Here is a 22014-nt window from a genome sequence, read left to right as displayed (position 1 = left end):
TTACAGTGAAGCTCTGCACTGAAACCCCTGCCCCACGTCTGTGTCCATGTCTGTCAGTCCTCTCATGGAAAAGAAAGTTGTTTTTCACACACTGTGCGGAAATACGTGGTGACAGTAACACATAAAAGACGTGCTTGTGGTTTGACGTTGACGTCACGGCTGTGGAGCTGAAGAGTGTGAGGCGGGAATGAGTCGCTCCCCAGGCAGAAAGACAACAGGCTGAAGTGTAGAATGCAGCATGATCGAAGCAGATGTGCACGCAAATATGAACAAACGTTGAAAAGGATCCCTCAGACAACACTCACTCTTACACCCTACAGGCACGCACACACAGAAGAAGACAAAATACACGTGCACACACTGCATAACATTTCACCTTTACAGGGCTGTCAACTCTGCAGCCACAAGTCTTGGTTAATCCCCTTACTGAGCTGGAAGGCATGTAACTGTATACTGAACTAATCAGAGTTTTCTCTCCCTCTCTCTTTTAGACCCCCCCCCAACACACACACACACACACACACCTATGTATACACACATACAGACTGATATATACATGCACACACAAGCTCATACTGTATCTGTACACACACAGAACGACACACACGCGCTGAGATCCAGTGTTCAGATCCCCCTTCACCACAGAGCAGTAGAGGATTAGAAGGGCAGGCATTTCCCAAACACTCTGTGGCTTGTGTGATGACATGATTGTCAGTCTCTTTAATTCCTGGTCTCACAGTAAGATTCCCATGAGAGCCTCATTCAATAGATAGTATAAAGACTTTGGAGAAAGTAAATAAAAGTTTCTAAAAAAATGTCCTGTCCAGACATGCCCCGTTTGCTTTTTATTGCCAAGATGAAAAGTATATTACAGAGTTTCTCGTCAGCCGGCTTTTGGGTGTCTGACAAACTGGGTGTACCTTTTGTTTACAGTTAGACAGCTGTGTGTACTTATTGGCAGTGTAATAAAACATGAACTAGGACTTATATAACTGTTGTAGGAAATGAATATGAATGTGTACATCCAACTGTTCTCCATTGTAGAGTAACACTCTTCTCAGCCATAGGATGCAGGAACCATGAAAGTGTACCTGTAGATCAATTGTGTTAGTCCACCAGGCAGAGTCTGAGGTGGTGGATAATTCCATCTGTCTATCTATAACAGCAACTGATTTCTTTGGTCTTGTCACCTGAGGCCCTGGGAGCTGTTTCCTGTATACAGTAAAGATGTGTGTGTCTTTATGGTTTCAGGTATGAAAGTGTGTGTGTGTGTCCTGTAGGAGTGGGAATAAGGAGATGTGCTTTTTACCCATAGGAAGGGGACAGGGTCAAATTCAAGTCATATGAGACAGATTGATGCGGTCCTTTCAAGGCACCCAAACTTCAAACGCTCCATCTGACAGTGTTATGGTTGTCATTGGAGATGCTTCTCCTTTCAATCTGCACACAATATCAATAGATAAACTAGATCAAACAAATATCTAATCTCCTCAATAGATAATTATGTAATTTGAAGCACTTTTAAACTGTAGTTGTAGAGTAATTATAGCTGACTAATTGTTGGAAAGTAATTTGAAACTTACAAAATATCCTGATGTGAAGGTCATATTATTCATACTCAATAAGACTCATCAGGTTCCAAAACAGCCAGATAAATATCCCCTCCTGGATGGTGGTTTCATGACTCTGTCAGAGCCGGTTAGGGTTCTGCTGGATATCTTGTGGCTATCACAGTATAGCCAAGAGCTTCTCTTTAGTACTGGAAATGACCAAATGAGAGTGGAACATTCTCCTTTTCATGAGGAAGGACTTGTAATTTGCTGTAATGGCTGACACATGGACACACCATCTTAAGGGCCTCAAGCTATGGAAATCAGTAACATACATACACAGGCGATGCAAACACAAAAACATGGAGCGCGCTGTATGTACACACCATGTGTTCTCACACACACACACATGAACGGACACACACACGGACACACACACACATACAGTACATTTAAACAATACACACATACACATCAAATGGACACACACCACACACAAACACACATGAACACACACATACACAAATATAAACAATACACATACACATACACCCCTTAACCAGCACTCCGAACATGTGTTTTGGACATCACCAGTGACTGTTTGTTTCAACATTTTCAGCGTTTATATTTCTGGATCCAAAACTGTCAATATAGATCCAAATAGAGCAATTAGTACAGAGAAAAAGCAAATAAAGAGTTTGATGAAAGCAAGGCTGGATTCTGACCTTGTTGTGACTCCATCCTAAAGTCTCAGTCATTTTCAAAGCTGTGAATTCCAAAGTGCCAGGCAGCCCTCTCTTTAAATTGATTTACAATGGCTGTTTGGGCCTGAAAACATATAATTATTCTATATTTGTCATGCCTATGCCAACTTATACAAAGTCCTTTGTTCACATAATTTACATTTGACAGGACATTTTTTTATTAAACTTCTTATGTAAACATGTGATGGTTTTGACAGAAAACAAATTGAGATCACAGCAAACTTACTATATAAGATAAAGAGGAATACATACAAATACAGAGAATGACAGCCAAAGTGACCACTTCCCAGACAGAGATGATATCCTCATCCCTTCTTATCCTGTCTATTCAAACAGGAGACAGCAGGTATTAGGTAAAACGATACCACCTCTAATCTCACTCATCTGAAACCCTATACAGGACGCAGTGTTAGAATGGGACTACATCTCTGACATCTCCTTGTAACAGGTCCTGGGGTTGAACACATGCACACTCACACAATGACAAATATTGTGTTTTTTGCTGCTTCAGTATTTGAGGAAAATGTTTTCACATGTTTCTATAGAATACTGGAATACAAAAAGGCACATTTCATATTTTCGTAAGATTTTTTGTTGCGAAAATGTTCAATATATGCAAATAGTCCCCTCTTATACAGCAGTCAATCTGCTCTTAAAATACAATCAGAATGATAGAGTGATTTCACCTGGCTATAACTAGTTCACACTTTCCCCTGTGCTGATGATATGACTTACTGAAATTATGTTAGCAGTCATTTTATGCCAAGGCCCAGCAAGCTTTGCAAAGACAAAATGTATGTCGCTCCCAATACTTTTGGCCACGGTTGTACATTCAAAATAAAAGAAACAATTAACTTTTTGATCTTCCATTTCTGTATTTGTCTCATGGGGAATGTTATTCTGTGCTCCTTAAGGGAAGGGTGGAGACTTCTAAAAAGGGCGTGCATGTCTTTGAAGGGGAGAAGGGAGGAAATGTTGAATATGTGATCACCAGACCAGACTTGAGTCCAGGGCAAGGCAGTGAACAGCCTGCAAAACTCAAAGGCAGGTTAATTGACTTCACAACGATGAATGACAAATGTTTGACTGCAATGAGTATAGATACGTTTTTCTTCACATCTCTTATACGTGACGTTTGACAACATTATGTAGAAAGTCTAGTTTAATGACAAGCTATCTGCAATTACACACATTTTAAATTTACCTTTCTTCAACAGTCTTAGAAATAATTAATTGACTCGATGTTGGAAAAAGAAGCATGGTGTCAACGTTTTGTTTTTTGAGGATAGACGAGAAGAACAACTCATGGGATCATGTAGTGTATGTAAAACTAGGTTCAACTTTGGAAAGGCGCTGTCCAAAGTGTCAGTGTGTTTTACCATGATCGTAATTTTTACCTACTTTTTCTACTGTCTAACCGAATTTTGTGACTCGGCGCCAAGACCAGTTTATGACAGACAATTTCTAAACCGGCACTATAATGTCATGGATGTTATTGATGACAACCTGCGACCATCAGAGCATCTCAGTCAACTCCCCGAAACACCGACTCGATGGAACAGTACAGTCCTTTCAACTAGAACCGCTTTAACCGTTGCCGTCAAACAGGTGGAAGGAGTCGGACGGCAAATGTCAGACGGTATCCCCGTGTCCAACACATTTGGCAGTAAAAAGTTCCCTCAAGCCATCATTATTGGTGTGAAAAAAGGTGGAACGCGCGCTCTGCTGGAGTTCCTCCGTATTCACCCGGACTTGAGAGCTGTTGGCGCGGAACCTCACTTTTTTGACAGATTTTTCGATAAAGGACTCGAATGGTACAGGTAAGACCGAAATATCGACCAAAATGCCTATTGATAAAATGTTTACGTTAAATGCAGGTCGGGTGAATTCGGGTAATCTGGGACATTTTTTGCATACATTTTCTCATCGGAGCTTCCTGATTAACTAGTGCCCTGACCCTTTCTGTGACACCACACCAATCACATTTTGTGATTTCAGTCATAAGATCCATGATAAACCTAGAGTCAAAGTTCTGTGGACTGAACATTGTCATAGCAGGGAAGAAAACGCTTTAGGTGTCCCACATTACCCAATGTCCCAGATTACCCGAATTCACTCTACAATAGGTAAAATTACGTTTCAAGACATATAGCCTAACTCGTTGATTTAGGCGAGAGTTGCAAAATGTCATTAAAGATGCTCACCAGCCTACTGCTTAGAGGCACATGCAGCTGTGGACAGCCCAGTCACAGCGGGATGATGAATCGGCAGAGGATGACGGTTGAGATGAGTCTGTTGACCTATAAGGGAAAACCACTCTCCTGTTAAGAAACGGGTGATGGTCCTTGTCCCAAAGGGCCAGTTCATCATCACGACAGCCTTTTCAAAAACTTGCAGGCCAATTTCTTTTTTTCTTTTTTATCACACATTAGCATTCAATTCATGGCTACTTATTTAAAATAATGCTCACCATAAGAGGACTAAGACAGTTGGATTTTACCTTGTAATATAATAAAACATATAAGCTGGTAAGAACTAATTCAGATCAATTAATGTAAATGTTTATAGGGACATTGACATGATAAATTGTGGCATATAATATTCTTATTCAGGGACATAGGCCTAGGGAACTGTTCCAGTATTAGGGCTTGATGGATAAAATTATTTGACCAGAACGGTTATTTAGTTGCAATGAAGGCTAATAAAAGGTCTAAGTGAAGGGCTTGAGTACGTGCTGATCATCTCCAGATGGTCTGGAAGCATCTAGACAGTGTGGTTTTGCCTATGAGGTTATCAAACCTAATGACATGGCAAGGGACACTATGTCTAATTTTTTAAGGAAAGTCATGAACATATCTTTCACAAGCTTATAGCTTACATTACAGAGCTTTGAAACTATAGAAAAGACTGAATAGATAGGCCTTTTTTAATCTGTGAACAATATACTGTTGCTTGAGAAACAACATGGGGAGAGCTCTTGAAGTAAATAATGCAACTTTTATTTTAACTATTAAATCAAGTTTAAATATGAATAAGAGGGAAAGGTATTCTTAACTGTAATGTCATATGTTCTGCCTTTTTTCTCAATCTTTTTTTGCAGTGTTTTAAGTTAACTTCAAACATAAGGACACATGGAAACATTTTTGCCACTGATAATTTTAGCCCGCTGCTGGTGCTAGACTTGTCCTCCTTCTCTTCTTCCTCTATTCCATTCTTAATCTCTCACTTTTGCTCCACACGCTCTCTCCTCTCCATTTTCCTCTCCTCCCCTTTCTTCCCTCTGTCTCTTTCTCTGTGTCTTCTCTCACTTCTGTTGCTGTTGTTCTCTTTAACCCCATATACCTCTCTCTCTTGTTCCTTCACTGTGTCTCTTTCTCTTACCCTCTTTCAGAATGGTGGATGAAGTGTTTATGTGGAAATGCCTATGGCAGACCTGTTTTTCAGGGGGCAGGGCCCAGGGCTGGGTAGGGTTGTGTACTAGATGTGCTTTAATTGCCAAGCTGCCAAGCAGGTCTCAGAAACTGACTCCATACACACGTACTGCAGCCTACATTACATCAACACAATCACACAAATGTAGCATTGTGATGTTTACAAGCATCTCTTAATCATTGAACAAATAGATACAGGAAGACAACTACAAGTTCAGTATTAATGGTTGATTCATGTATACCGGAATACAATGAAGGAACTATGAAGGGACAAAAAGATGTTGTGGGGAATCTGTTTTGTTTGGATCTATTCGAAGTAACACAAAAAGGTGACAGAAAGTGACAGTTAGGTGCCTGGACGAGCCCATCCATGTGGAACCTTCATGGCCCTCTCCCTTGAGTCACTGTCAGGGAAACACACCTCACAGGAGAGCACACCTGACCTCTTTCTTCTTGACTCACTCTGTTACCAGGGAGGACCTCACACAGACTTCCCGTCTTTCTCTCTCACCTGTCTGTATCTTTCTATCACACACACACACACACACACACACACACACACATGCACACACACACACACACACACACACATGCACACACACACACACACACGCACACACACACACACACACGTACACACACAGACACAAGAGAGACCCTTACTTTTGCATGTCATTACAGTGCCAGGTTGTTGTTGTGTGCCTCCTCTCCAGTGTGTCAGTTTCCTGCTCTTCTGAATTTCTGATGGCATTCTAGTAAATGGTGGTGAGTCTGCCTACACAAAAACAAAATGCTTTCTGACTGCTGCATTACTAACTTGTACATAACTTTCATATTACTGTAAGCCTCATGTTTCGTATTGGTCAATTGCCAAGTCACTGTAAAAATAAGGCTTTTGACTGTAAATAGCTTCTAATCAGAACAGTATTTAGCTTCAGTTTTAACTGAGTCTGTTTTTCATGGGATAGGAAGAGACGTGCCCTCTCACGTAAAAATGTTGTTCCGTCAAGGGTGAGAGACCCAGATCCCATGTGCACAGACTTCACACACAGTAAATTGGAGATGTGTGGACTGTTCCAATGGCACTGGCTGTGAAACAAACACTGTCTTCTCAGCTCTGATGTCCTCTTGCTATTATATCTGTTGTCCCATTTCTTCTTTCTCCCACTCTCCCTCCCTTTTCTGTTCGTCTACATGTGTGCATATGAGCTCTTAACAGAGTTAAGGGAAACCCACAGAAACCCTGTCCAAATCAAAAAGGGGATTTAACTATTTTCTGTGTTGTTTCCTGGGTTTAAGTCGACTTAGGAATGAAGCTTTTCATATGGGTTCATGAGAGCCACCACACCAGACAGCACAGGAAAACCACAGGTTTTCATCGCACAATGGCACAGCTTGTTGTGTTTTGTCACCACAGTATGGGTTAAAGGAACTTGTGTCTTTCTCGGTCAGGTTCCAATGAGTTATAGTAGTCTCATTCATTTTTCTCAGTTATAGAAGTGTTATCTATTTTTGCAGATAAAAAAAAAAACTAATTTCAAAAAAGGACATTGACATTGCTCAACAATGCAGAACATTACAATTATACTGCCCTTGTGTCTATGCAATTAGGTTACTTAATACCTAAGGGTACCTAATCATCATACATAAGTAAAATGGTAAACAAAGCAAAAAGCCAAGGCCAACAGGACTCAATGACTACAGACCCGTCGCCCTGACCTCTGTGGTTATGAAGTCTTTTGAGCGCCTTGTGCTGGCACACCTCAAATCCATCACCGACCCTTTCCTGGACCCACTGCAGTTTGCCTACAGAGCCAACAGGTCGGTGGATGACGCCGTTAACATGGCCCTCCACTTCACCCTACAGCACCTGGACTCCCCAGCATCCTACGCCAGGATGCTGTTTGTGGATTTCAGCTCTGCCTTCAACACCATCATCCCCGCCCTGCTTCAGGACAAGCTTTCCCAGCTGATCGTGCCGACTCCACCTGCAGGTGGATCACAGATTTCCTGTCTCACAGGAAGCAGTGCGTTAAGCTGGGAACACAAGTCTCTGACTCCCGGTCCATCAGCACCGGATCTCCTAAGGGCTGCGTCCTTTCCCCTCTGCTCTTCTCCCTGTACACCAACAGTTGCACCTCCAGTCATCCGTCTGTCAAACTTCTGAAGTTTGCGGACGACACCACCTTCATTGGGCTCATCTCTGACAGGGAAGAGTCTGATTATAGGTGGGAAGCTGACAACCTGGTGACTTGGTGCAGCCAGAACAACTTAGAGCTCAAAGCTCTTAAAACAGTGGAGATGGTTGTGGACTTCAGGAAGAATACAGCCCCACTCACCCCCATCACCCTGTGCGACTCCCCAGTCAACACTGTGGAGTCCTTCCGCTTCCTGGGCACTATCCTCTCCCAGGACCTCAAGTGGGAACATCAGCTCCCTCACCAAGAAAGCACAACAGAGGATGTACTTCCTACGGCAGCTGAAGAAATTCAACCTGCCAAAGACAATGATGGTGCACTTCTACACAGCCATCATTGAGTCCATCCTCACCTCTTCCATCACCGTCTGGTATGCTGCTGCCACTGCCAAGGACAAGAGCAGACTGCAGCGTATCATCTGCACTGCTGAGAAGTTGATCGGCTGCAATCTGCCTACCCTCGAGGACCTGCACACCTCGAGGACCCTGAGGCGAGCGAGGAAGATTGTGTCCAACTCCTCCCACCCTGGCCACTCCCTGTTCCAGCTACTCCCCTCCGGCAGAAGGCTACGGTCCATCAGGACCAAAACCTCACGCCATAAGAACAGTTTCTTTCCATCTGCTACTGGCCTCTTCAACAAGGCCAAGGACTCCCATTGACATTCATTCATTATTTAACCCAGTATCTGATTGCGTTATTGCACTATGTTGACCACTCATGATGCTCATTCTTATTCTTACTCTTATTTTTATATACATTTTATTTTATATTAAAATTGTTTTATTCTTAGATTGTTTAGTTCTTAGGAATAGTTAAACTTCTGTACCTTTACTTAATTTAAGATTTGTATATGTTTAGTGTTTGCACCTCCCTGCCACAGTAAATTCCGTATTTGTATAACATACATGGCGAATAAACCGAATTCTGATTCTGATGTGGCCTCTTTCAACTTACTGTACAGTAATAGCCTTTTGCTCCAACAAAACCTCCCCAACCATCTCTCAAATCACAGCAAGAATTTTATTTATCTACAGTAATCCTTGTATTCTCTCGTGGACATTTCATACAGTGTATATACAGCTCTTGAAAATAATAAGAGACCACTGCACCTTTTTCACCTTTTACCCTTCTGTTCCACACATAAAAAAATGTCCTTCTCAACTTTTTTTTAAAGGAAAAAAAGGTGCAGTGGTCTCTTATTTTTTTTCATAGCTGTACATTTACAGTACATGTCAACACAGAATCTTTCCTTGAGAGATGGCGACGTCATTGAGAGAGCGATGACATGTCACAACAAACAAACATATATTTGCCTATGTGATATTATTTTGTCCCTCACGGTTTCTGACTTCTGTATCAGATGTTCAATTTAAATCTTTACTTTCAGAGGAAGAAATGTTTATTCTTCACATACACACACCGATAGGCCTGAGGAGAACATGCCACATGCAGGAATCAAACCCAGGACCTTCTTGCTGTGAGGCAGCTGCAAAGCACCATGGGACACTTCTACTTATACTAGTCCTGAATACAAAATTAGAAATAGGCCTGAAGCTGTTTTGCAATTATTTTGATTCCTGGAGTATGTCATGGTAAATTATTTAAACAATATTCTCATACTTGGAGTTATGGCATAAGTCATTATTTCAACACACTGTGACCAGGTTGCTACTGAAAATGTATGATAAAACACACACCATGATTAATGGAAAGATCATTGATGCTTTATTTGAGGAAAAACCATGCCAGATCACCAAGTCCTGTTGCTAGGATTTTGACAGCTTGTCAATTGGCTGACCTTCACCCCTGACACCAAAGGCCTCAGTCAATCGGATTGCAATTAAACATCAATGTAAATCTTGTCAGGGCAGCTTCAGAAGTGCACAGGCAGATATCAATACTACTAGAAAGATAGACTCTTAAAAAAACAATGATTTTAGTGACATTAAGGAAATTAGAACAACAGGTGAATGTGCTGGAATCTGGTATGATGAAGGATGTACAGTTAGAAAATAACCAACATTGTTATAATCAATTATTAGTGAGCAGGACTGCGTTGCCCGAGAAGGGTCCCTGATTTCCCCTCTTCCTTTTCTCCTACTCCTCTTGTTTTATCTCTCCAATCTCTGATAATATATTCATTTTGAAAAGCAAGAACTGAATTAAAAACATTGATCTGGATGACAGAATATTGATCAGACAAGATTAATTTCTGCCCTATTCATCAACATAACTGCAGATTGATCAGCAAGAATGCTGACACTGTATGACAAACATGAATACATTTCATTCTGTAAATAGGAAATTCTCTGTGTTCCCAGATTCACAGTTATTCCACATACATTATTTATTGCAGTCAATTGAGGAATTTTTCTCTGGTTTTAGTGCCAGACCTGTACTGGATTTGATTTATTTTACCATTGTAGTATTCCTGCTAGTTTTCAAGCCTTTACAGACAATCCTAATACAACATAGAGAATAGTAAATACACCTTTACACGCAAATCTGATTTCCTAAAGGTAAAGGTGATTTTTCACACACCTCATTCTCTCTGGCGTCTTGCCTTCAGCCATCAGGCAAAAGTGTGACCCAAACGCGTTGAGTGATTTTACAGACCAGGAAGTGGTTTGGCTGTGGTGTTCAGCTGCACTGTGTTTTAAAGTGTAACCCCACTTGGGGTTGGGCTTTCTGGCTGCTGTAGTGCCAGGGTATACTCACACCCCATATGGTGGGAATTATAATAATTTGAGGTGCATTGTGGTCCATTGTGGAGCCAATAAAAAACAGAAATTTCAGTCTGGCCATTTTGTGGGGTTCTATAGGAATAAGTTGTAAAAGACGCATGTCAGTGAATAGAAATAATAACCTGACTTCACCAAGCCAAAATGTAATGCTTCGAATGCTTCGTTTTCATGCTTGGTTGCCCTGCCATACCCACAAGAATAATGTTAGGTTAAAAATTACAAATGTTCAATTGAAACATTGCAATTAACCATTAAATAGGAAGGCCAACTGATTTGTCACGCATACTCACTGTTCAAAGTTTTAAATTAGTTCTATATTGAGAGTAATATAACTAATTATATCAGCAGGCAGCAACAGTTTCTGAAGAGAAATTAGATTTGGTGAGTATATCACTAACATGCTTTTGACAAATAGCCTCCTCAGTATTACTATAGTTTGAAAAGAAATTGTACATCTTCCATGCTTCTAAATGTTGAATCCATTACTGGTCCTTCAAAATGTCTTCTTGGGAATCTTGTCACTTTTACGATAGTCGGTAATTAGCCTGTTGTGTTTCATCTCTCTAATAATGTCAGGAATATCTGTGTGTGTGTGTATGTCTGGGTATGTATGTATCTGTGTATTTTTTTAAATTGGATTTTAGAGCAATGAGTTTCCCACAATAATGTTGAGAACCATGCTCACCTCGCACCATACACTTCATTAGCACATGCATTAGGAGGCTGTATCAGAGGCTGTAATTCACAATGAAATTGTAAGGCTGGGTGTTACCCTGCCCCCACCTTTCATATGCTAAAATCTGGAGTTGCTGGCTGGAGTCTCTGCTTGATGGGTCTCACACCTCATTGTGCTTACTGTACTTACTGTAATTGTGTGTTTCATCTTTCATCACCAACTGCATCATGGGCACTGTGCACTAGTCTCAATAAAGAGGGACCAGCACACACACAAACAGTGCCCATGGTATCAGCCTTCCACTGCAGTGTCCAGTGCACTACAGACCCACTGCTAAGGGAATAATCAGTCACAACTTTCAAAAGTATCATGCACAGGAACAGCTTTTGAATCTGTGGGTGGTGCCAGCATCCTTGTCACTCCTGTGGTTGCCCATGGAGATCCTATCGTACCACTTCCGTTTCCTGTTTTGGTTTGGAGGGTTGGATGGGTGTAGGAAATCTAGTCTGGTACCCACACTGTGGGCTATCTGCTTTCAAGTCTGAAGTCTGACAAAACACAGTCCCAGTGTTTGACTCGGCACTGATGAGAGACTTCAGAAGGGGGATTGCAGGGGTGAAGAACGTAAGTGTCATTCCAAACATGGGACAACAGCTACCCAGCTAAATCTGCTTCCATAGCTTCACTTCTGTGGGTTCAGTTCTCTGACTATTGAGGAATGCTGATTGTTACTTGGCTAGTGCTGGTGCTCTATCACACAACCCATCCTGAGGCCATAGTCAAGCCTGTACTGTACACGTCTGGGCGGCCATTACACTCTGGCGCCATGGCTGGGGCCCTCGTCTCTGACTTGTCAACTAAGCTGTCCCCTTAAGACACAGACCCGGGTAGACAGGACATCTGCATGGTGGGTCATGGCGCTCTATTCACCCAAATATTGTTTTAAGTCTATATTGTCTGTGTTTCAATATGTCAGTTACTGACTGAAATTGATACATCAGTGTTGGTGTGAACTGTTGGTGTGCTCGCTCACTCATGCAGTAGCTAACTCGCAATGACTTCCCCGTACTAAGGTCTCTATAAAGTAGCATCTTACCTATTGTACACATTAATGGTTTCGCACTACAAATCCTTCCATTGTCAATGTAAAATTACTTTTCATGTTTTTAAGAAAGAAAAAAAAGTGTTTTCCCACTAAGTCAGCCTGACAGGCTCTCCGTTCCCCTTAGGCTGTTTCAGGCAGCCTTTGTGCAAATTCCTGCTGGGAAATTTCTTTTTCTTTCTCCAGCTTGTTGTTTGTTCCCCTGCCCCTTTTACAAGCCTGATTTTCAGTCGCCTCTTTAATTAGATCTCACAGAAGACTGTACTTCCCACAGAGTCAGACTCCTGCAGATACGAGCACTACACGGTTCTTCTCAAAAGTAAAAAAAAGAATCTTCCACTTTCTAGAAGAAGAGATCTGAAAGAGTATGGTTATTGCTCTTGCTCATGGAACTGTAGTTTGAGAAAGAGCAGTTGATGTTATGCATCTTCATGTAGTGTTGCAAATATCTACAGTGATGAAAAGGAGGTATAACAGTTAAATGTGAAACACAGGTTTAGTGCAGTCAAGTAGGCTTGCTTGGCTCCAGCCATAAAAATCTCACAACATCCTGACCTGTGGGGGGTAGGCTATGCTTTGACCTAGATTGGTTACTACATATTACTCATATAATCAGTAGCACATCACCTCAATAAGAACAAAGAACCTCTTCCTGTACACAGTTGCGAATTTCAAGTTTGAGTGCCCTGTCAGCAAAACAAGCCTGCTCTGAGTTGTTTCCTGGGGCACATGCTGTTGTAGAAGAGGGGAACGTGGACCTTGTGTTGTGTTTTTTTTTAGCTCATGAACAAGTTGTTGCTATGAAATTGGGTCAGTCATGCCAATATAACACATTTTGAACTTATCAATATACTGTAGGGCTACAGAATCAAATTTACCGACGGTTCTTAAAAGAAGAACCTACGTCCTTTGGTTTAACAACTTTCCACTTGTGAAAACTTTTTAAAACACAAGCTTTTCATGTCATAAAATCGTGTTTTTTAACTCATTCATGTAATTACAGAGGACACTGAGACAGAGATTACATTTTCATTTAGTCATTTAGTTTGCCTAGTTATGAGGCAGAGATGAGGCAGGGAGAACTGCTGAAAGCCACATGGCATTAACTATTTATGAGTAAGGCAGGGAGAACTTCTGGTCAATTACAGCTGTGACAAACTTCACGTCTGAGGGAGGGTGACCCCCATAAGTCACAAAAAGCTGATTTGGTTTCTACCAAACATTAACACCTCCATTAGCTAAGATCTGTTTAGCACCACTGGCATGGAGAGCCAGACTCATTGATCTTGAGAAGGACTGGGACAGACAGGATGTGGTATCAGTTACCAGTTGTATAGTGCAGTTGAAATGAAAATAAATTAACGCAGCATTTAGATGTGGTTCATGTTAGCACCCTACTTGATTACAGTTATTCTGGGTTAGTTTTCATAATTGTAAAACAAACTAGTAATTATAGATAGATCTCCCTCAATGCACAGCCATTAACTACAATGTGATGTTTATATATTGGCGGAGCTAGTTCTGGCATGGCATTCGGGCAGAGCATCACATCATCAGTTGATGTCACTCAGGCAATCAACTGCAGGTGTTCTAATTGAAGGTCGTCTCATTTATAAACGTTGTGTACGCACAAAACGGGTCTGGAAATGTGCGTACGCCACTTCCCACGCAAAAGTTGTGATTTATACAAAACAAACTTGACGGGAGAATGTGCGGTCCTCCACGCAAACTCTGACCCATCCGCAGGCCTACGCACATTTTGGAGACAGTGGGAATTGGCGATGCAGATGACCGTATGTAGTCAGACTGCAGAAAGTAAATGTGGGAAGAACGGTAATTGGGTGTGCTCAAGCCTTCGGCGAGAGCACAACCTTTGTTCTCTCACATATATATTATTGGGTGTGCTCAAGCCTTCGGCGAGAGCACAACCTTTGTTCTCTCACATATATATTATTATTATTATTTTTTTTATTTCTTTTTGCCCCCCTAAAACTCAGTCAATATTTGGCCTACATAGACAACGTAGGTGTCAAAAGTTATGCACTTTGTAAAGCTCTCTCTTGGAAGTCGCTTTGGATAAAAGCGTCTGCTAAATGAATAAATGTAAATGTAAATGTAAAAGTTTCGTCTTGGTAGCGATTGAGTTGCTTCTATTGGAATTTACGTTCCGTTGCATGGTTTAAGCTTAAGTTAAGTTTTTGTGGCGAAAAGTGAAGCTAACGGTGGCTAATTTGCTAGCCACAGTCACTGACGTTACTAACGTCACTGCGTCACTAACGTCACGAAAACACGCGTGACTACCTTTGCCAGAACATTCGTTTAGCATCTGTTAACTTGGGGGATAGCTAGGCTAACTATAGCTTTACTGCAAGGCAGCTGCAGAAACACCACAAGAAAAGAGGCCAGGGTGATAACTATTTACTCATTTTACTTTGTGATATGACACACAATTGTGATGTGTAATGTACAATATAAGCTGATATTATTAAGGAAGTACATCTACTTTCGGAAACAGTAGTCTACTATTTCACTGAAGTATTAGCATCATGACATTAGCCTGTGTTGCCCGGGCAACACATACTACAGTGGTCTATGATGTAGCGTTATCTGTTTTCAATCGTTAAAATAAACATTCCTCACATATACATTTTCGTTGTAGGATTTATTCTGACATTAGAAAACGATTTGTTGGTGAAATTACCATTACCTGTGGTTTCAAACCAGTGTAGCTCACTGCAACGCTGTAGCTTACGCGAGACACACTACTGTACAAAAACATCTACAGTACACTAAACAGCTGTTTAGGAAGTCAAACGGCGACAGAACATGTTCGGTACTCCCCTTACTTAAATCAAAAGTCTATCTAACTACTAACCTGAACTTCATTGCCACAGCCTAAACGTTGTCAATCTGTTCATGAAAATAATTCATTTCAGCTTAAACCGTACAACGGAACGTTAAATCCAATTCAACCAATGCAATCGCTACCAAGACGAACACAGCAGTAGTCTAGTACTGTACCGTAGTAGTACAATTTACCGGGGCAGCTTCTCCACACAGGGCTATATCGCATTTTGCGTTGTTACTGACAATGATCGCTACCACTGAGCTTTTTATGAATGAGCGATTTTCCACTAAATAAATGTCAAGCTTATTTACGTTTTGGGGGGCATATTTTCAGTTAGCAGATGGTACTGTTTGAATCGCGATTCTATCTTCTGCCGGTAAAGTCGTAGAATAATCTTCAAAGGGGGTTCTTTATTAATGAATGAATGCAATATGAGTAGGCTAAATGCCTGAAAATATCACGAGAAGGGACAACTTAAAAGGACGTTTAAGTCATAGAGATTAGGTCAATTTTTACACCGGTCTGCCAAATGTATTCGTTTTGATTCAGCCTGTCAGCTGCCTCTTGCAGGGGAAATGAGAAGACATCACAGACACAGCAAAAAAAAGATGCTTTTAAATCTATGTAATCTTTATAAATAATAAGTAGGCCCGATGCATTTTTATATAAAATATACAGACCCCTGTGCAACCGACGCAAGCAAGCACACCCTACAATTTCCCCAGAAATTGTATCCTCTCTAGTATTTATATATTTTATTTTCCTCACACACGCTTTTTTCACTCAATTTCATCATGAAGATTACATCCAGCAGTGATATTTGCGCTTGTACTGAGTGATAATTGTTCCATAAACACCTTGTACAATCCAACTCAAATTTTAAATAAAAATTCAGTGCAGGAGGGGGAGATACCTAGCCTGGTCCTAACGCTCCAATGACAATGGATCGCTCCATTGACAAGCGTTAACTTCCTTGAAGGCGGGTACTCTGTTGAAGTTTAAAACTATTGGATCTGCCCAGAGCCACTCTGATCTGCCATAACCAATCGCTAGCGTTCGCCTTAGCCAACTCCTTCACCACGGAGCTAGCTGCCGTAGCTGGAAAATCAAACTTTTCCCGAACCCTGTGGGGAGGAGGGCCACAACATCATGGCCACCAACAAAACTCAGCAAGGATTGTTCTTGCTCCGGTTTTAACTTATGGATATTCGGCAGCGTTGCCACAACCGCAGAATAGCTTCGCTCGCATCTTTCTCCGCCGCCATTACTGAACTACAACTCAAACTAGTGCACGACATCAACGTCATCGTTCTCAGCCACTCCCTCTGTTCGCTGATTGGACCTACAATTTTTTTTTCTGAAAACCGACTGATGCACTGAAATCCCAGATCTAGTACAGAAGCAAAATCCAAATTGAGCGGAAGTACGTAGGAGGGCAGAGCCAGGCTAGGAGATGCCCCGACTGCATGGAATACAGGATAACATCAGTGGTGTAGGGGGAAAAATAGAGGTGGGTAAACTATGAATTTATTTATTTATTTACAGGGTCGTCAAGCACCCTTGATCTTACTCTGTACTTGAGGCCTTTTGCGGGCATCTGTGGGAGTGGAACCACTCGATGGTCTCTTCAAAAATCGCCTGATATCCATGGCTAATTAATCCATTCCAAACAGGCAGACTAATCCACAACGTGTAGGTGTTAACATACTTCGTGGATCCTGATTGGTGTCGCCGCCGCAGCCACAACGCATTGATTGGAGGGTCACAGACCATACAGCGCAGATGAAATGATTCAGACTACAGCGTATATATATTAAACAATATGAAATGTAGTCTTTGGTGTTTTAAAATTACACCAAATTTATTTCGGATTATTCCAACGGCAGAATACGAGGCGCAGGGAACTTAGATGTGCGTAAACGCGCATAAACGCTATTTCTGCAATTTGAAGGTGGATCTACGCTATTTCCGAATTTCGGGAGGTGCGTAAACGACGTTTACGTGCGTTTATCCCCCACTACATCCCTGGATAACATCACATATCCTAAACTGTATCCATAACTGCTAAACACAGTGTAGCATTTGGACCCCCCCCCCCCCCCATGTCTAAACCATGGTTACGCCCTTGGTAGCCTATAACTAAATATATTTATTTAATACTGTGCATATATCATATGTCAAAAACTGGAAATACAGCCGTTAAGCTACCGTGCAATTGCTACACTATATGTCCTCGTTATCAGTCCAAACTTTAATACTATTCGTAACAAACCCAGCATGAAGAAACGTGTGTTTACGGATACGCTTTTGTTTTCAAATTGTTACCCCGCATTTGCTTTTTTATTTATTGGTGATCCCACTGCTGTGGCCTAATGTGTTTTTTCGCTCCTCCACCTCGCCTACAAGTATTTTAATGTCAGTGTCTGAGAAGTTGCGCCTTTTCGTTCTTTTCCCTCCTGATACTGGATTAGCATTCATGAGGTGCTTTGCATTGACCATTTATGGTTAGAAACGGGCGTACGCACACTTGTGGGTAATCTGTGATTTATAAAGGAAACATTGCTTACAGGTGTGCGTACGCACGGTTTTATAAATCAGATTTATTTTTGGCGTACCCATTTTAGGCCTTTGGGCGTACAGTCTCATTTATAAAACTGTGTGTAGGATTCTTACTAAAAGTGTAGTAAGCGCACACTTTTAGTAAGAATCCCACCAAAAAAATCTGATTTATAAAACCGTGCCTACGCACACCTGTACGCAATGTTCCCTTTATAAATCACAGATTACCCACAAGTGTGCGTACGTGAATCAGCATTGTCCCCCGCCCTGAACACACCTATTTTTAACCATAAATAGTCAATGCAAAGCACCTCATGAATGCTAATCTAGTATCTCATCATGACCCTGGCATGCGATTGTTCTTTACGGTGAATCATAGCGCATGACAACTCCTCAGACACTGTTAGCCTATTGGTGGAGCCCGAAAACTCCGAAAATGTGGTGGCCGGTAGATCACCAATTACAAAAACTGTGCGAGTGGCGTCAACTGTGCCAGTGATACCGCGAGTCGAGATACAATTTGAAAACAAAAGCGTTTTGTTATGAACAGTAATCTATTAAAGTCTGGACTGATGACGTGGAGTGTAGCGATTGCACGGGAGCTTAACGACTGTTTTTCCAGTTTTTGACATATGATGATATATGCACAGTATTAAATAAATATATTTAGTTATACACTGTATTCTGCAGTTATTTAAAGGTAGGATATGTGATGTTATCTGCATTCCATGCAGTCGGGCATTTCCCCCTCCTGCACTCCGGTAGTGGACAATATGATGGTGAGACAGCGCTGAATTTTGATTTAAAATTTGAGTTGATTGTACAAGGTGTTTATGGAACAATTATCGCTCAGTACAAGCTAAAATAATACTGCTGGATTAAATCTTCATGATAATTATGAAATCGAGGGAAAAAAGGGTGTGAGGAAAACAAAATATATAAATATTACCAGTAATCGTTCTTCCCACATTTACTTTCTGCAGTCTGATTACAGTACGGTCATCTGCGTCGCCCATTCCAACTGTTTCCAAAATGTGTGTAGGCCTACGGGAGGGTCAGAGTTTGCGTGGAGGACCGCACATTCTCCCGTCAAGTTTGTTTTTTATAAATCACAACCTTTGCGTGGAAAGTGGCGTACGCACATTTTCAGCCCCGTTTTGTGCGTACGCAAGCTTTAGAAATGAGACCCGAGGTCTGTTTAGGTTCTCCAGGAGCCAGAGGGTAGAACACAGTTATCGTTCCACAGTGCAGGGATAGGAGGGGGGTAGTGAGGGGGGTAGTGAGGGGGGAGACGGCCGGAAGTCTTAAGGAAATTGCTGTAAAGTGGTTCTAGTGGTTTTGTGGCTTTGACTCATCAGATCCATATTGACTATGCGGCCTCCCATTTTGCCTGGCTTAAAACCAGATTGGGAGGGACCAGTCCTGGTTCATAAACATTCTATATGGTGTTTTAATTGCATGTATTTTGAGAGAGGTTGTTTTTAGGTATACAATGCAATTATTCTTTTGGAGGCCTAAAAGGACTTTGAGGGGTGTATTTTATTTTTGTTCAAATCTTGACCTGTGCTGGAAAGTATACGTGCTGTAAAAAGAAATAGCCGACCATATTAACAAGCAGGCCTAATGTGTAACATCATTTTGTCAACAGGTGAAAATATTATGCTACATTGCCATAGTGCAGATGACTCATGTTCCTCTATGTCTCTGACAGAAACCTCATGCCGAGGACTCTGGAGGGCCAGATCACCATGGAGAAGACCCCCAGCTACTTTGTCACCAAGGAAGCTCCACGCCGTGTGTGTGCCATGAACTGCAGGACCAAGCTCATTGTTGTCGTCAGGGACCCTGTGACCCGGGCTGTGTCTGACTATACCCAGACCCTATCGAAGAACCCAGGCCTGCCCACCTTCCAAAACTTGGCCCTTAAAAACGCTTCAGGCCTCATTGACACATCTTGGAGTGCCGTACACATTGGCCTGTATGCAAAACACCTAGAGAACTGGCTCCAGCACTTTCCCCTCTCCCACTTCCTGTTTGTCAGTGGTGAACGGCTGGTGTCAGACCCAGCTGGAGAGATGGGCCGTGTCCAAGATTTCCTGGGTTTGAAAAGGGTGGTGAGCGACAAGCACTTCTATTTCAACCAGACTAAGGGCTTCCCTTGCCTTAAAAAGCCAGAGGGCAGTAATAGGCCACGCTGCCTGGGGAAATCCAAGGGGCGCCCCCACCCCCAGATTCCCCTGGATGTACTGCAAAAGCTCAGGCACTTTTACCGGCCGTTCAACCTGCAATTCTACCAGATTACTGGACAGGACTTTGGCTGGGACTCGTGACTGTTTGTGACATAATAACAGATTAAAATGCGAAAGAAAGAAAACTCTTACATGAGGTGCCTGTCAGCATGACAGACAGCTAGCATTCTCAGGGAAGGAGAATGTGAGGGAAGTAGGTCAGCTACTGAAGCCATCATCCTGGGTAAATTTCCGTTCAGTGGTGCTAGAGGAACATGGAGCCACAGCCATGACATCAGGTCTTTCTGGAATCGAAGGGCAGAAACTAAACTGCTACGATTTCCATTTTGTCCAAGAAGATGTACAGGAAACATTCACCTCAAATAGCTTAGCAACTGGTAATACTATGCCTCCATATTGAAATTGTATGTTGTCCCAATGTGGATGATCAAAAAAGTGACAGTTATATTAAGCAGGGAAAAATACATACCTTATTGACTTGTTCACTTTTTCTACTTGTTCACAGTAGATTTATTATATGCCTATAACCAAATTAGCATGTGTGTGTGAAAGACATGTAAATAGTTTATTTATTGCAGTGTATGTGAATTTACAGTAAGTTAATGATGTTTGATATCACAAAGGAAAACCTGATTATCTTTGACGTTTGAGGATATTTCCTTGAACATGGTCATTGATAGTGATTTCCTCCTGAAAGAAAAATGGTTTTCAGTGAAAGGTTTTATGTAAATTCTCAAACAAGTGTAAAAAATGTGTTTCTTCCTTGTCGGTTATATAACACTTTTCACAACCTTATACTATATCGGTGCATGGGTATATTTTGCTTTAAAAGCAAAATGTTTTTTTTCTGGACAGATTATATTGTATGTCATGAGTAATTTATATATCATCAAGACACATTTTAAGTTAAAAAATGATAATATGCTGTTAGCAGGAATTCTGTATAGGACCAGTGATACCTCTCTTTAGAAACTGTAACTCAGACCAACAACAATCATGTGAGACCCAAACTGATGTCTATGTAATTTACACATTAGTCTATCGGATGTCAATGTAACATGAGAGAATCCATATACTGACAATACCAGCTAGGTAATTTCACACATTGAATACAATTTCTCTGTGTTGAACCATGGAAAATATGTATATGATGAATAAACAATATTATTGTATATAACAAGACTGATGTGTTGTTTAGATTTTTTACAAAAGCTTTACTTGAATGACCAAATTGCGTCACCCCAAGAATGTCATGGGCCGTCACCCTTACGGTCAACCTCTCTGTTTCAGGCTGCCACTCACTAGAGAAAACTATCTTTCCCAGGCGATAATTGGTGAGGTGTTGCGGTAGTCAACTGCCAAATTAAATACTTTTGGGCCTCCCTATTCTTGAGCCAAGCACCAACTAAATAGTTTACATTCATGCATTTAGCAGACGCTAGTTCTTGGCCAGGGTGTCCTTTATTAAAATGCTGAGCCATACAACCTATACAGGAGGAGAAAAGATTTCCAAAGTAGTTTGGGGTGTCGAAAATTGTGGTTTGTTAGTTGTTTTACCATGAAGTTGTTTTACCATGAAGGTCCTCCACTGGCATTTTTTTCACCAGTCTCTTTCTGTTAGGTTTCAGTAATGTGTTATATACTGTATTGCTGTATGAGAGACTACTGCTCTTCCACACTCCAAGAACACCTATAACCAGTAGAACTAATACCGTCTGCTCGTTTGAGTTTTAAGTAATTTCAGTGTTTATCTTTGATGAACTCTGTGACCTTTGGAGTAGACTTAAGTTCAGTCAATTGTTATGTGAAGATGGCACCACACGCCAGGAGTCTTTTGCCCATGCAGACTTGAAGCAGACTCTCTCTGCTTTCATACTGTGCCATATACACAGT

General features: G+C 41.4%; 1 protein-coding gene across 1 annotated transcript; it reads left to right on the top strand.

Annotated features, from left to right (window-relative positions):
- Positions 1-3619: 3619 nt before the first annotated feature.
- On the top strand, positions 3620-21256 carry LOC136941291 (heparan sulfate glucosamine 3-O-sulfotransferase 6-like). The gene is made up of 2 exons (XM_067233763.1): positions 3620-4134; positions 19584-21256. Exons 1-2 carry the CDS (start codon positions 3620-3622, stop codon positions 20200-20202), a joined length of 1134 nt encoding a protein of 377 aa, XP_067089864.1. The 3' UTR covers positions 20203-21256.
- Positions 21257-22014: the final 758 nt, after the last annotated feature.

The sequence above is a fragment of the Osmerus mordax genome, chromosome 3 (genome assembly GCF_038355195.1).
Source record: "Osmerus mordax isolate fOsmMor3 chromosome 3, fOsmMor3.pri, whole genome shotgun sequence".
NCBI lineage: Eukaryota > Metazoa > Chordata > Actinopteri > Osmeriformes > Osmeridae > Osmerus > Osmerus mordax.
The sequence above is the reverse complement of the archived record's forward strand: the minus strand, read 5'-3'. Positions and strand labels throughout refer to the sequence as shown.